Source organism: Seriola lalandi, unplaced genomic scaffold (assembly GCF_002814215.2).
Source record: "Seriola lalandi dorsalis isolate HSWRI2012SDOR001 ecotype SW California unplaced genomic scaffold, Sedor1 jcf7180002054286, whole genome shotgun sequence".
Lineage (NCBI taxonomy): Eukaryota > Metazoa > Chordata > Actinopteri > Carangiformes > Carangidae > Seriola > Seriola lalandi.
In genome coordinates, this window is record NW_019524839.1 from 136,630 (window position 1) to 149,001 (window position 12,372).

General features: G+C 43.6%; 1 protein-coding gene and 1 long non-coding RNA gene across 4 annotated transcripts in view; one reads left to right on the top strand and one right to left on the bottom strand.

Annotated features, from left to right (window-relative positions):
* The window catches only part of pacsin3 (protein kinase C and casein kinase substrate in neurons 3), a 32,798-nt gene that overhangs the window by 9,497 nt on the left and 10,929 nt on the right, over window positions 1-12,372 (bottom strand). For all 3 annotated transcript variants that reach the window (XM_023405846.2, XM_023405847.2, XM_023405845.2), the window contains 6 exons: window positions 6,076-6,176; window positions 5,204-5,360; window positions 4,498-4,733; window positions 3,659-3,814; window positions 2,664-2,839; window positions 436-556 (listed from right to left, as the gene is read on the bottom strand). In XM_023405846.2, the coding sequence (XP_023261614.1) occupies window positions 436-556; window positions 2,664-2,839; window positions 3,659-3,814; window positions 4,498-4,733; window positions 5,204-5,360; window positions 6,076-6,129 (900 nt within the window). In that variant the 5' untranslated portion in view covers window positions 6,130-6,176. The remainder of the gene's footprint in view (window positions 1-435; window positions 557-2,663; window positions 2,840-3,658; window positions 3,815-4,497; window positions 4,734-5,203; window positions 5,361-6,075; window positions 6,177-12,372) is intronic.
* Window positions 3,651-4,899, top strand: LOC111654720 (uncharacterized). Its single transcript, XR_002760753.2, has 3 exons — window positions 3,651-3,790; window positions 4,202-4,282; window positions 4,446-4,899. It is a non-coding gene; the product is annotated as an uncharacterized LOC111654720 (long non-coding RNA).

Here is a 12,372-nt window from a genome sequence, read left to right on the forward strand (position 1 = left end):
GTTCAAATGCAAATAAATTCTTAATTATACTGCTTCGTTTTTATATGGATTAAGAAAGAACTGTTTGAATTTGCTTCATTTCCGGTGTCATGAAAAAAGGAAACAGAAGCTTGAGAGAAAAAAAACTAAAAGAAACAATTTCATGTTTGTTTATGTCACAGGCAGATGAGACATTTAACATTAAGAACCAATAAAACACACAACAGCTTTCACCTCGATAAAGACACACGCGTCTGTTCGTCTGCCTCCCAGAGTCTGTTCGCTTTTTCATATCTGTAAATATTTGTTTGTCCTCACTGGCCCCGTCTTCAGGGGAAATCTGTATCCACTAACAACTAAATAAACCTCTGTGTGTGTGTGTGTGTGTGTGTGTGTGTGTCTGTGTGTGTGTGTGTGTGTGTGTGTGTGTGTGTGTGTGTGTCCGTCTGTCCACACCTCAAACTGTGGCCAGTTCATGCTCATGCCCGGTCCGTGGGTGTTCCTCCACCATCTGAGATCATCAGTGTCATTGGCTGCTCGGATGGTCTGACCCAGGTCCTGGTGCAGGTCTCTGAACCTGTTGGACACAGAGACTGCCAATCATCACATCTGCTACACCCTCCTCCTCCTCCTCCTCCTCCTCTTCCTCCTTTAAATTCTGTTATTACACATTTGTCACGATGATCTTTCTAATCCTTCTTTCTACAGACAAACATCGTTATTCATTCACTTGAATGGGAAAGTAGTGTCAGACTACTGGACCGCACAGCTCACATCATTATTACTGATTAGCATTTAGCAGATAAAGAGCCAGATATTTCCCACAGGAGTTGGTGGAGACCAAAAACAGAGATAATAGAGTGAATATTGGACTTGCACACAAACATGACTTAGAATCAAAGATAAAGCTGCTGTTACTGTATTATTTATTTTATTTAATTCTGTTCTTTTTTTGTTTATTGTTGTTGTGCAGCTTTAAAACACAGGTAGAAGACCAGATGAAAAAAACAAAACAAAATTGTGTTGTTTGTCATATCCTGCTCCAGACATGACACAATGACACTTCATTTCCTGTGTTATATTTACTGCAGCAGGTTCCTGGTTACACTCTGTGTGTTCTGCAGGCTGGGCCTTTAAAATCCATTTAAAAAGGTGGAATTCCAGATAAGACTATTGTATGTTGCATATTTCTTAGTTGGCATTATCAGCTCTTTGCTGATAATATCGAAACTTGCATCTATCCATCTATAGCAGGAGCGTCCAGGAGCTGCTATAAAACCCTGTGGACTGGATTCAACAGGGAACAGACCTGAGGTTGTCAAAGTTTGTCCAACTACAAACACATTTCTAAGAGTAAACTTGTTGTTTACTCCACTGAAAAAGATCACGAGATCACAGTGAAAAGAAATCTGGTGGTTAAGACTTTTTTTGGTCCATTTATTTTGGTCAAAAAGGAACTTTTACTCCCAGTGTTTCACACATACAGTTAAGGAGTTTATTTACATTCATAGTAAATGTTCTGACACATAAAATCCTCTAATATGTCCATGAATGTCCACAAATTTAGAGGAGAAAAAGTCATCTATTGAAAAACACATGCAACCTGTGACACTGCTTCGTCCATATGTACATTAAATCAGATATTATTCTAACTGGCTGTAGAAACGATTTCTTAACACGATTTCAAAGTAGGTGACGAGGGAACAAAGTCGTTCACAGTCATTGTTCAGTGTAAAAACTCAGCTGTAGCTAATCTGAGGCTTCAGCGGCCTGAATTAGTTAAATCAAGTCGATCTTTTTTAGCATCAAATTTCCTCTCTGTCTTTTCCCGGGCAGCGTTTGTGCTTCTTGTCACCAGTGTAGGAAAAAGAAATAGAGGAAATTTGTTACTAAGAAGATCATAAGTTTGATTAATCCTCACTCACACTGTGTAACTCTTCAGCTTCAGTTGAAGCTCAGATATATTTATACACCAGACAGACTGTGGATTTTATTCCCCATCCCCTCCATTGGAACCACGTTGACGAGGAGCCAGCGGCGGACGTGAGGAACAATGACGGCAACAAAAATTGCTTCAGTGAACAAATGTGAGAATTATATGAAGAGACTTGGAGAAATGTGAGGCTTCACTTGAAGGAGACAGAAGCCTAAAAGTTTCAGGAAGCACTTCTTATGAACGCGCTCATGCCTGGTAATTCACCTCAGGTAATGAGAGAGTCCATAAACTAAAGTCTGTGAGAGCTCAGACTGAGAGTCTGGTATTTGGGTTTGGACGGAGAGAGGGGTCCGTAGGGGGGCAGGTGGTCTTTAATTATCTGGTCTGGACCGAGAAGCTGCACACGGCTTTGATTTTAAAAAGCAGAAAAACCAGTTCACTCCAAAGTGGAAAGAACCAAAAGACAAACACGTAAAATCTCATCAGGTGAATTCGTCCCAATATTTGGACAAAGATCTTATTGGACTTCACCAATCAGTGTTACCACGGTAACGGTGGTTTGTTTAAACAGAATGCGAGGTCAATAGTTAATGGACAACAGCATGAGTTTTCTATTAACTCCTGTGTATATACACACATGTTCACACACCGTTACACTTCTGCATGCCTTCGCTCTGAGTCATGGATCATCAATCATCTAATCAGCCTCTATTCCCTCAGGGTGTGTGTGTGTGTGTGTGTGTCTTACCCTTGTCTGGCGGACAGGTCGAGGTGTGTGTGGATGTCCAGCAGGACGTCTTTAAAGAAGCGCAGCCTCTTGCGCTCTGCCTCCTGGGTGAGGTCGAACACCTGCTCCATGTCCTCCATATAACGCGGGTTACAGCGGTTCAGCTCCTCCAGGGCCTTTTCGTAGCGCTCCTTCGCCTGCCACACACACACACACACACACACACACACACACACACACACACACACACACTTTGAATTTGTCTTTGAAGCATAAAAAAAACAAATTATTTTAGTTTCTAAAACTTTCTTCCCAGAACATATTACATTGCTTTTCTTTTCCACTGCAGTTGCTCATTAATTGTTCAAATTACTTGCGTTTTGTATCGGGTCTAATCATTCAGGAATTTAATTTATGCAGGTAGGGTTCAGGTCGGTTTTCCACAGGTGTGTTTTGGACTAGTGAAGACCTGTGGTGTAAACACTGTGGAGTGACATCACAGGCTTGAACCACAGGAATTAAACCGTCAGTATTAACCAGGATTATTTTATACTAAAGATCAACAGGTTGGTGATTGAGAAGAGGTGTGTGTGTGTGTGTGTGTGTGTGTGTGTGTGTGTGTGTGTGTGTGTGTGTGAAGAGCCTTTTCAGGTCTTTCCTCCCAAACAAATGAGTTGTGACACTGGATTTCATTTCCCTGTGAAGAGTCCGTGGCCGACTGACACAGCTCTGTTCACTGACCGATCCTGAGTTTGTCTCAGGATTTCCCTGTTTTCGGTCGATCACTTCCCTCTTCAGGACCTGGAGCCTTTTCTCTGCCGTTGGGTTTGTGCAGAGCGGAGAGCAGAGGGGACAAGCCTGGTCATGTTTCACAGTCAAAAACACACACACAGGTATGTTTTTCTGGACTCACTGACACACCCAGACTGCTACAAGAGGAGCTCCGCATGGGACTGTGTGTGTGTGTGTGTGTGTGTGTGTGTGTGTGTGTGTGTGTGTGTGTGTAAGCTTTGTACTTTCTCGGCCTCCTGGTTGCAGCGCTCCACCCGGGTCGTGTATTTGCGGACTTCCTCCTGAGACTTGGACGGGTCGGCCTTGGCGTGCGTTTCCCTGGTAGATGCTGTCCACTCCTCCTTCCTGGCCTGATGGTAGCTCTTCTTACTCGACTCCACCTTGACACACACACACACACACACACACACACACACACACACACACACACAGAAAATAAAACACTTATGGATTTGTAATCAATACAGCTCCTATTTCTTAAACCACCTTATTATCCTCTTAAAATGTTGTACTGTTTCCTCACATCTGATTCACTCAGACTCTGTTCATGTATTGTCACATCAAATATGATTAACTTTGGCTAAATGGCTCCAGTCAAAAGTCGTTTCTTCTATAAAATGTCAGAAAACATCAGTTTCTCTTTTTTTTTTTTGTCTGATCAAAAATAAAAAAATAACCCGAACCCAAATAAATGTTTTAGCTTTTTTCAGTTTCCTGTTTTAAACATTTGGTCCTGGAGAACTAAAAATAGACGTTTCCCACTGCAGATATTTTCAGATAACTGGTAACATTCACGATGGCTGAGTCCCAGTAAGTCATCACATGACCCCAGAGGCCTGGAAATAACGGTATGCAGCCATTATTCGTGTTATTAGTTACACCTCTTATTTCCTGCTACGACAAAAAAAAAAAAAAACCTCTGTCTCTCATGCAAAATGAAATACTGACTTTATTTTATTCATGCTCTGTTCATTCATCTTTTCCATTAATCCTCCTTCCTGTGTGCACTAGTCTGTAGCCACCACACGACAGACCATCAGAAAACCGCCCAGGTGGCGCTCACCTCCTTCAGTTTGCGGACCCAGGGTTTCTGGGCTTTGCGGAAGCCGTCGTCTGCGTCTTTGGTCTCCCTGAAGCCGCCGATCATCTGCTTGTGGAAGGCGTCCTTCTGCCAGTTGCGCACCTTCTCGCTGTCCTCGCTCGCCAGACGCTCCCGCAGCTCCAGATGCAGCTCGCTGAGCCGATCGGCCGCCTGCATGAAGGCGTGCCACGCCTTCTCCAGCGTGCCGTACTGAGGCCCTGAGGAAGAAGATGGACAGGGAGCGATATTCTCACCATGGAACGAAAGAGACAGAGACCAACTGCCCCTGTTTCTCTGTAGCAGTGATTCAGACTAATGGATAAATGGTGAAATATTTAAATGTAATCAATAAATGGTGAAATACCTGAAGTAATAGAAAAACTACCTTTTTAGTCTGTCTTTTAATTGAATTTTATTTATTTAACTGTCTCTTTATTTATACATTTTGGGCTGTTTCACTGTTACGTCCTTCTATTCTCTTCCAGTTTTCTGCGTTTCCTCAAAACAAATTTATTGTTTTCCATCTGTAAAGCACTTTGTGTTTCCTTGTTTGTTTAAGAAGCAGTTGACAGATGAAAGTAATGAATCGATGGTTGAAATTGTAATCGCAAAGTGAAGTAGTGATAAATGGTGAAGTAGCTAACATTAGAAATAAATGCTGGCGTTTTTTTTTTTTTCCCCCACTGACCTTTCTCCACGACGCCCCTCCACCTCTTGGCCCAGTCGCTCAGCTGCAGGGCGTAGCTCTTCTCTATCTTGGCCCTCTCCTGGAAGCAGCTGACCAGCTCGTTACACAGCCGGTGGCCGTCATCTATCCGCTTCACCGTCCTCTTGTAGTTCCCTGGCTGCACGCACATGCACGCAGGCGCACACACACACACACACACACACACACACACACACACACACACACACACACACACACACAGAGATTTCGACTGTTATAGCAGTTGCTCTGTTGTTTCAGTGCATGTTGGTGAACGTTTAGTGGATCGGTGATGGTGTAGAGACGACTGAGTGACAGACAGGACTGACAGTGAGGAGTTGAGGGTGTGTAGTTTTTCCAGGTGGAGGGCTGTGAAGCCAACAGTCTGTCAGCAGGGACTCATTACGTGTCTGTGTGTCTATGTAAACACTGCAGACCAACACAGTTCAGTATTTGACTGCAGAGCGACTCGGTGAGCTGCTCTCTGTCAGATTCTCTATAGCTTAGGGTGTTATTGCAGTAACTGCTGTTTGTTGTTCGTTAAGTAACTGATTGTGTGTCTCTGGATTGTAAATATGTGACCAAGTATTTCCAGGCCAGTGCATGTAATTTTTCTACACTATAAACTTGCATTTGAACATTTACTTTTAGTAGCTTGGTTCCAGCATGCAGGCAGCAAGTTGCCTTTTATGAGAGACTTTCTTTTAGGTTCACACATAAACCCCTCCAAGATTCTTGATCATATCAGTGCCTCTTAAACTTGACAAGCCCAGGCTTTGACTACCGGCAAACTTCATTTATTTTCTCTGTTTGATGTGACTGTTAACAATTTGTGTTTCAAACCGATACTGTACCTCCCAGAAGCTGTCAGAGCTCCCCAGGTCGCTGAGGTCTCCATTGGAAGACATTTTGGGGTCGGCCTTACAGCACGGAATGATGGCGGCTACAGGAAAGACTGTAGAGAGAGAACACCATTTAATACATACAGCTAATTTCAGGTAAAAACTGTCACCACATTAGCTTTTTTAAGCTAGGAAATCAGTCCTGTAACTGTCTGACAATCATACGGTTTTGTATCAATCCACGGTAACACTTCACATAAGGAGGAGGAGTATTTTCCTTTGCAGGTATTTAGCTGTAAATTACACAGATAAATGGTGAATCTTGGCTTTTAATCGTCAGTTTGAGTCAACACCTTCCCTTTTGTCAACTTCTGTTTCCAAGGTCAACAATGAACTTTGAAACTCAACTTTTAATACAACATAAAATGGAAATTTGAACATCTGCACCTCCATGACAAGAAGAGCAAACTTCATCTGGTGAAGAAGAAGATCATGTGATATTATCCAAAGCTCCAGAACATCTAATAAATGGACCCAGAGGGTCGAGCCAGAGCCGCAGATATACAACTGTTTTCCAACTGTTACTAGTAAACTGGTCTGAAAATGTGCACATTTTTTAAATGTTCATAGTAATACAGACAGTAAATCTAAATATAGTTTATGTTAAATTAAGGTCAGGAGGCTTTTATGGTTTCCCTGGAAGACAATGATATAGGATTATGTGTTCTCTGTTTTGGGCATCAAACCCGTGATGGTCCAGTTTCCCTGCTCTACAGTTTCAGCCTCAGACAAACTGCAGCTCCACGTCAGCCGACACCGAGTCTTCACCGGCGATCGGCTGCCCACAGAGCTGTTGGCCACGTCGCTGCCCAGCTTTCCCTCTGCACACAACTGGCCTGTGTGTGTGTGTGTGTGTGTGTGTGTGTGTGTGTGTGTGTGAGACCGACAAACACTGATGCCCTGTCGGACACATCCGCTCCATTACTGAGGCAGGAATCTGTGTCAGCGAGTCCTGAACATACACAATGGATCTCATTCATCGGAGAGAAGATGCACAAACATTTGTCCAGAATCATCTCTGAGAAAAACTCGCAGATACAAATCATTTCCTAACTGTCTAATGTCTCTGCATCTTAATGCCAGGACAGATGGAGGGATGAGATATGACCTGAAGACGACCCCACCTGTGCTTAAACCACCTTAAATAGGTCCCATATAGTCTAAAGGTCTCTGTCCATGTGTAGTTTGATTATAGATCAGGTCTAGGTTCTGTATTAACACTGTGAAAAGTATCAAAGCCTCAGTCCACAGAGAAAAGCACACAGCCTATATTCAGAAACTGAGCCTTAAAACCAGCCGTCAGGACTTCTGTAACTTTGTGATGTCACAACAAAGCAGTCACCGCTCTCAGCCACGCCCCAAACCCCGCCCTCCTGTACCCACCAACCAACCTCACAGGATTTGGTTTCTCCGAGTGTTTTCCTGGAAATCTGCTATATTTTTACCTGATTATTCAAACAACAGTCGGCGAATCAGAAGAGAGGCTCAGAGCCTCCTCTCTTCTGATTGGCTCACCGAGCGGATAAAATATGGAGCTTTGAAAAAGGTGCAATGTAGAGTTTTCTTCTAAGCAACAAAAAGTTATGTTTACATTGAATATTTCCATCCTCATAAGACATTTGCAAAGTTGATTTTTGGGGTATTTGAGCACATTGTTTACATTTAGCTCACAGTCTTCTTCTTCCTCACCTATGCTGGCACAATGCAGCGTATCCTGATGTGTTACTGCCACCTGTTGGTCAGTGGAACAGTGTGACACCATGTGTATCAAAACGGGGACATGCTCGACAGTAACCAACAATATTCTGACTGGTTCTTGCAGAGAAGGAAGCTGCAGCCATAAAACCAAACTATATAAATATATCCTTTATGGATGCTGATTTTCTCTTAAGAACACAGCATGAAATTCAGTTTTACTCCAACATGAACTGACTTCTTGAGCTGAGCAGCTCTGCAGCAAACCTGCTGATGAACCCTGCCGACAGTTCACCGTGACCTGACTTACGTACATCCACTTCCTCCATGCCCATCCCCCCCCCCCCGGGGCAAAACCCTGTTTCAAGGCCGGACTACTTCCTGGGGCAGACACAACAACCTGAGAGGAAACCATGCCACAGCTCCAGTCCCGGCTGAGTGCAGCTCACCCTCTATCTGCAGTGAACTAGAGCTCTGCACATCTTCTCACCACAAGCTAAAAAACACACTTTTCTCCAAATGTCAAAAAATAATAAAGAATGCCCGTCTGAGTGACGTCTTCTTTTGTCCCGCCGACAGCCAAAAACCCAAAGACATTCAGTTTACAGTGATTTATGACAAAGAAAAACTTTAAATCTGCACATTTCTGCGCCTCCAACCTGCAAGTGTTTAACATTTTTACTAGAAAAATGACAGACGATTAATAGATTACAAATACAGTTGCTTCCTGCGATCAACTAATCAATTAATCGTTCGTTTCAGCTGTAGTTTAAACCATTATTGTTTGTAAACAGTGGATAAAAGGGAGATGAGACCAAACTATGTTGTGTAATTTAATTTTTACAGTTATCACTGTAGTGCAGCTTGATTTGCTTCAGTATGAGACTCTGCAGCGAGGCTGCGCTTCACAAGACTGTGAGAAGTTCCTGGTTATTCTTCCTCCACCCTGTGTTTCACAATGTCCTCTCCCGCTGTAAATAACCACTTGTCTCCCAAAATAACAGCCGTTGATCTCTGCACTGGGAGCAGGCTGCTGTTAGATTAAATGCAGGGCACAACAGTAGCCTTGGTGAGCTCAGCAGGGAGCAACGTGGGAGTGAGTCTGAAGAAACTCTGCAGCATGAGACTGACACAACGTGCAGCTACTTGTGCTACTTGCTGACACTAGGGTGAGCCTTGAATACAATGTGTGTGTGTGTGTGTGTGTGTCTGCGTGGGTGGGTGTGTTCTGCAGGTGTCTGAGGAGACGAGTGACGTTCAAGATTAGCTGAACGATGACACTCGACAACGCAACAGCACAACATCACACCTCTCAGACATGCCAGCTAATCCCCTTCAGGCAGCCGAGCTCTAATTTCCCCCTCCACGCTGTTCAGACTGTGCAGCGCAGGTGGAAGCAACAGGAGGATGACCAAGTGAGTGTGTGTTTGTGTGTGTGTGTGTGTGTGTGTGTGTGTGTCTCTCAAGTAGGTGGCAAGTATGCTGACAGCAGAAGCATCTGCCACCTGCATGCTGGAACATGAGTGAGAATGAGAAAACTGACTTCACCTTGGATTGCTAATTACTGCTCTTATATCCTACAGGACATCAGCAGTGTGTCTATGAGTGTGTGTCTATGAGTGTGAGTGTGTGTGTATCTAGGTGTGGCTCATTGAAAATATGCTGGTTTGGCTGCTCACACTTGTATTAGCGCTACAGTATACCTGCTGGAGGTGTGCAGGCGCTGACCGTACAAGTCAACAGAGAGGGTTTTATTAAACATATTGCACAACTCTCATGATCAACCACATTCACACACAAAGCTCACAGTGTTACAGGAGCCGGGGCCTGATTCTCCAAACCTTCACCTCTGAACATACGTCAACACTCATTCACTATTTCACCTCTTATCTACAGAAAAGAAGACTAAGAGGCGAGGTACAGACGAGGTAGCTCTGCAGGTACTTGGTAATAATAACAATAATTTTGACTTTTCTAAAAACATAATATCTGCCTTTGTGCTGATTATATGCCAGCTAAGGACCAGCCACTGTTATAGATATTAACTCTTCGTGATGTCAGGATGTTGGGACTGTTTTATGTGTGTAGGTAAGTTGTCTATTCGTGACTTTGGAGAAATAGAAGTATCGCGGGGAACATGAAGTAAATGTCTACTTGTTGAATAAATCATATAAAAGGGCTTTTCATCCTTTTTAGTAACTTCAGGCTTTTTTAAACGTGAAAAAATGTCTCATGTCTCAAATGCCTATGAGACGGTCGGTCAGCTGACAGTGCTGTGTTTATGTAGAGAGTCCATGAGACCTCCTCATCATCCCTCCCATGGCTCTCTATGTGTGTGTGTTCTTTGAGGGTGTTTACATTGCCCTGGTCACTGATTATGAACTTGGGTTCAGTCCCCTCAGTTTAAAACACACGCACACACACACACACACACACACACACACACACCCAGGAGCTCAGGCCATCCTGGAGCTCAGGGACCTGCTGGAGGCCTACAGACATGGCTGGATCATGAGACAATGAGCCCCTGGGCAAAGTGATGTAAAAGTTCCTCCACTCCTCTTATAAAGAAGCAAGGAACTGATACACAAAACAACTACAAGTGACGCCTCAGTGTGTGTGTAGTGGTTTCACATGTCTTTGTGGTCGCTTTGTGTCTTTTTATGACCATGTTGTGTCTCACTGTCTCGCTCATTTTGGGTCTATTTGTGATCATTTTAATGGATCTTTCTGGTGGATTTGTGTCGTTGTGTTACTGCGAAAACGTTTTACACACTTTAGATTCTTATCCATCACGCAGTTCTGTCAGGGAGGCGTCACTCTGCATCATGACAACGAGCCCAAACAAACAGCCAGAGCCATAAAGAACCGTCTTCAGAGACAAGGACCCTGCTGCAGATGGTTTTTTTACAACTTAGCTGAGATGGGACTTTTCTCATCATAAGAAAATACTCTGCCAACAATAAAAACTTCACTGAATGTTTTCCATCACAGCTCTGTGTTTGTGTCAGTGGGACCTCTGGTTTCTTTTTCATTTAGTCCTTTAAATGGCACTAGAAGGCATCCAAAAGCTACAACTACATCCTTGATCCACAACAGGCCGGCAGACGGTCAGGCCTGACTGACAGAGAACAGGAGGACTGCTAAAAGAGGGCGAGAGAGAGATGGAAGGAGTGAGGCCATGAAACACAGGAAGTGCAGGACAACAGAGACTCTGTTTGGGATGAGATGAGAGTCGCTCACCTCCTCTGTACGTGAAGCAGAGACAGACATTTATGAGCTTAAGAGACACAGCAGGACAGTGAGGAAGAGGAGGAGGAGGAGGTTTGACAGCACAGCAACACAACAGCTTAAAGGGCATGTGGAGCTGGTTTGTCGAGCTCAAATCACAGAATACAGATGCAATAGCCACACGGACACCAGCCGAATAAATAACCCACATATCAGATGTCACTCACAACAGAACTCTACACCTCTTCGTCTCTTTGTGCTGAGGAGTGGCCGTCTCACTCCGCAGACTTAAACACCGCTCCTCTGTACAGCTCCATGTTCAAAGCAGAGCTTGGTCCAGAATCAGGACGTCGGCGACAGAAAAAATCTAAAATCAGTTCGAGTCAAAAATATGTCAAAGATTTTCTGGTTTCAGCTTCTTAAATGGGAAAACTTTGTGGTTCCCATGATCCTCTCTGATAGAAACCTCTGGAGTTTTTGACCGATAATCAAACTGGGAAACTGGGATTTTTTTTTCACAATTTTCCAACATAAAATATTATTAAAGAAAATGACTCATCAATTAATCAAGAAAATAATCAACAGATTAATGGATAATAACAATCATCATTAGCTGCAACAGGTGACCAAACTACGACTCCTCTGATCAGTGTTTTCCACTTGCTCTTCCTCCAGAAGTTGCACATTGAGCGACTTAGCAACAACAGTTTTTGAATGAACTGAATACGGCTCACCAGGGCGGAGGAAGACTGTGCTGCAGGAGTGGTTTGACAAGTTTCCAGTGACATTTCAAGTCTTCGTGTCATGACTGTGGGTCTCCATGTGAATCGGATCTATGTTGACTACAGCTGATGTTCTCCATGAAGTAGCTAGTTGAGTATTTTCATTATGGGTTGACCTGCAGATTACGTTCTCGATTGATAGAATAATCACTAATTAAAATAACCTTTAACTGGAGCCCCAGTTGCATTTGTCATCCGTGTTTCTGCATCGAATTACTGTTTGCAAAAAAAGTCAAACCAGCCATTTTTAAAGTTGAGAATCAGAGCTGATTCAGTTCATTTCAATGTGCATGACTGTAAACATCTCCATTTATTTCTCAGTTTGTTTGCAACGCAATCACAGACCTCAGTCCACAAACGCAGAGAGGACACAGACGTGAAATTCTGTCGTCCAACAGGCAACATAGAGATATCTCCCTCTGCTGAAGAGGTGTGTGATGGTGGGAGGGAGAGAGAGGCACGGTGAGACAGAAGGAGATTCTGGTTGTTGGTTTATAGAGAAGTGGGTCAGGCCAGCGAAGAGGAGGAGGAGGAAGGGGGG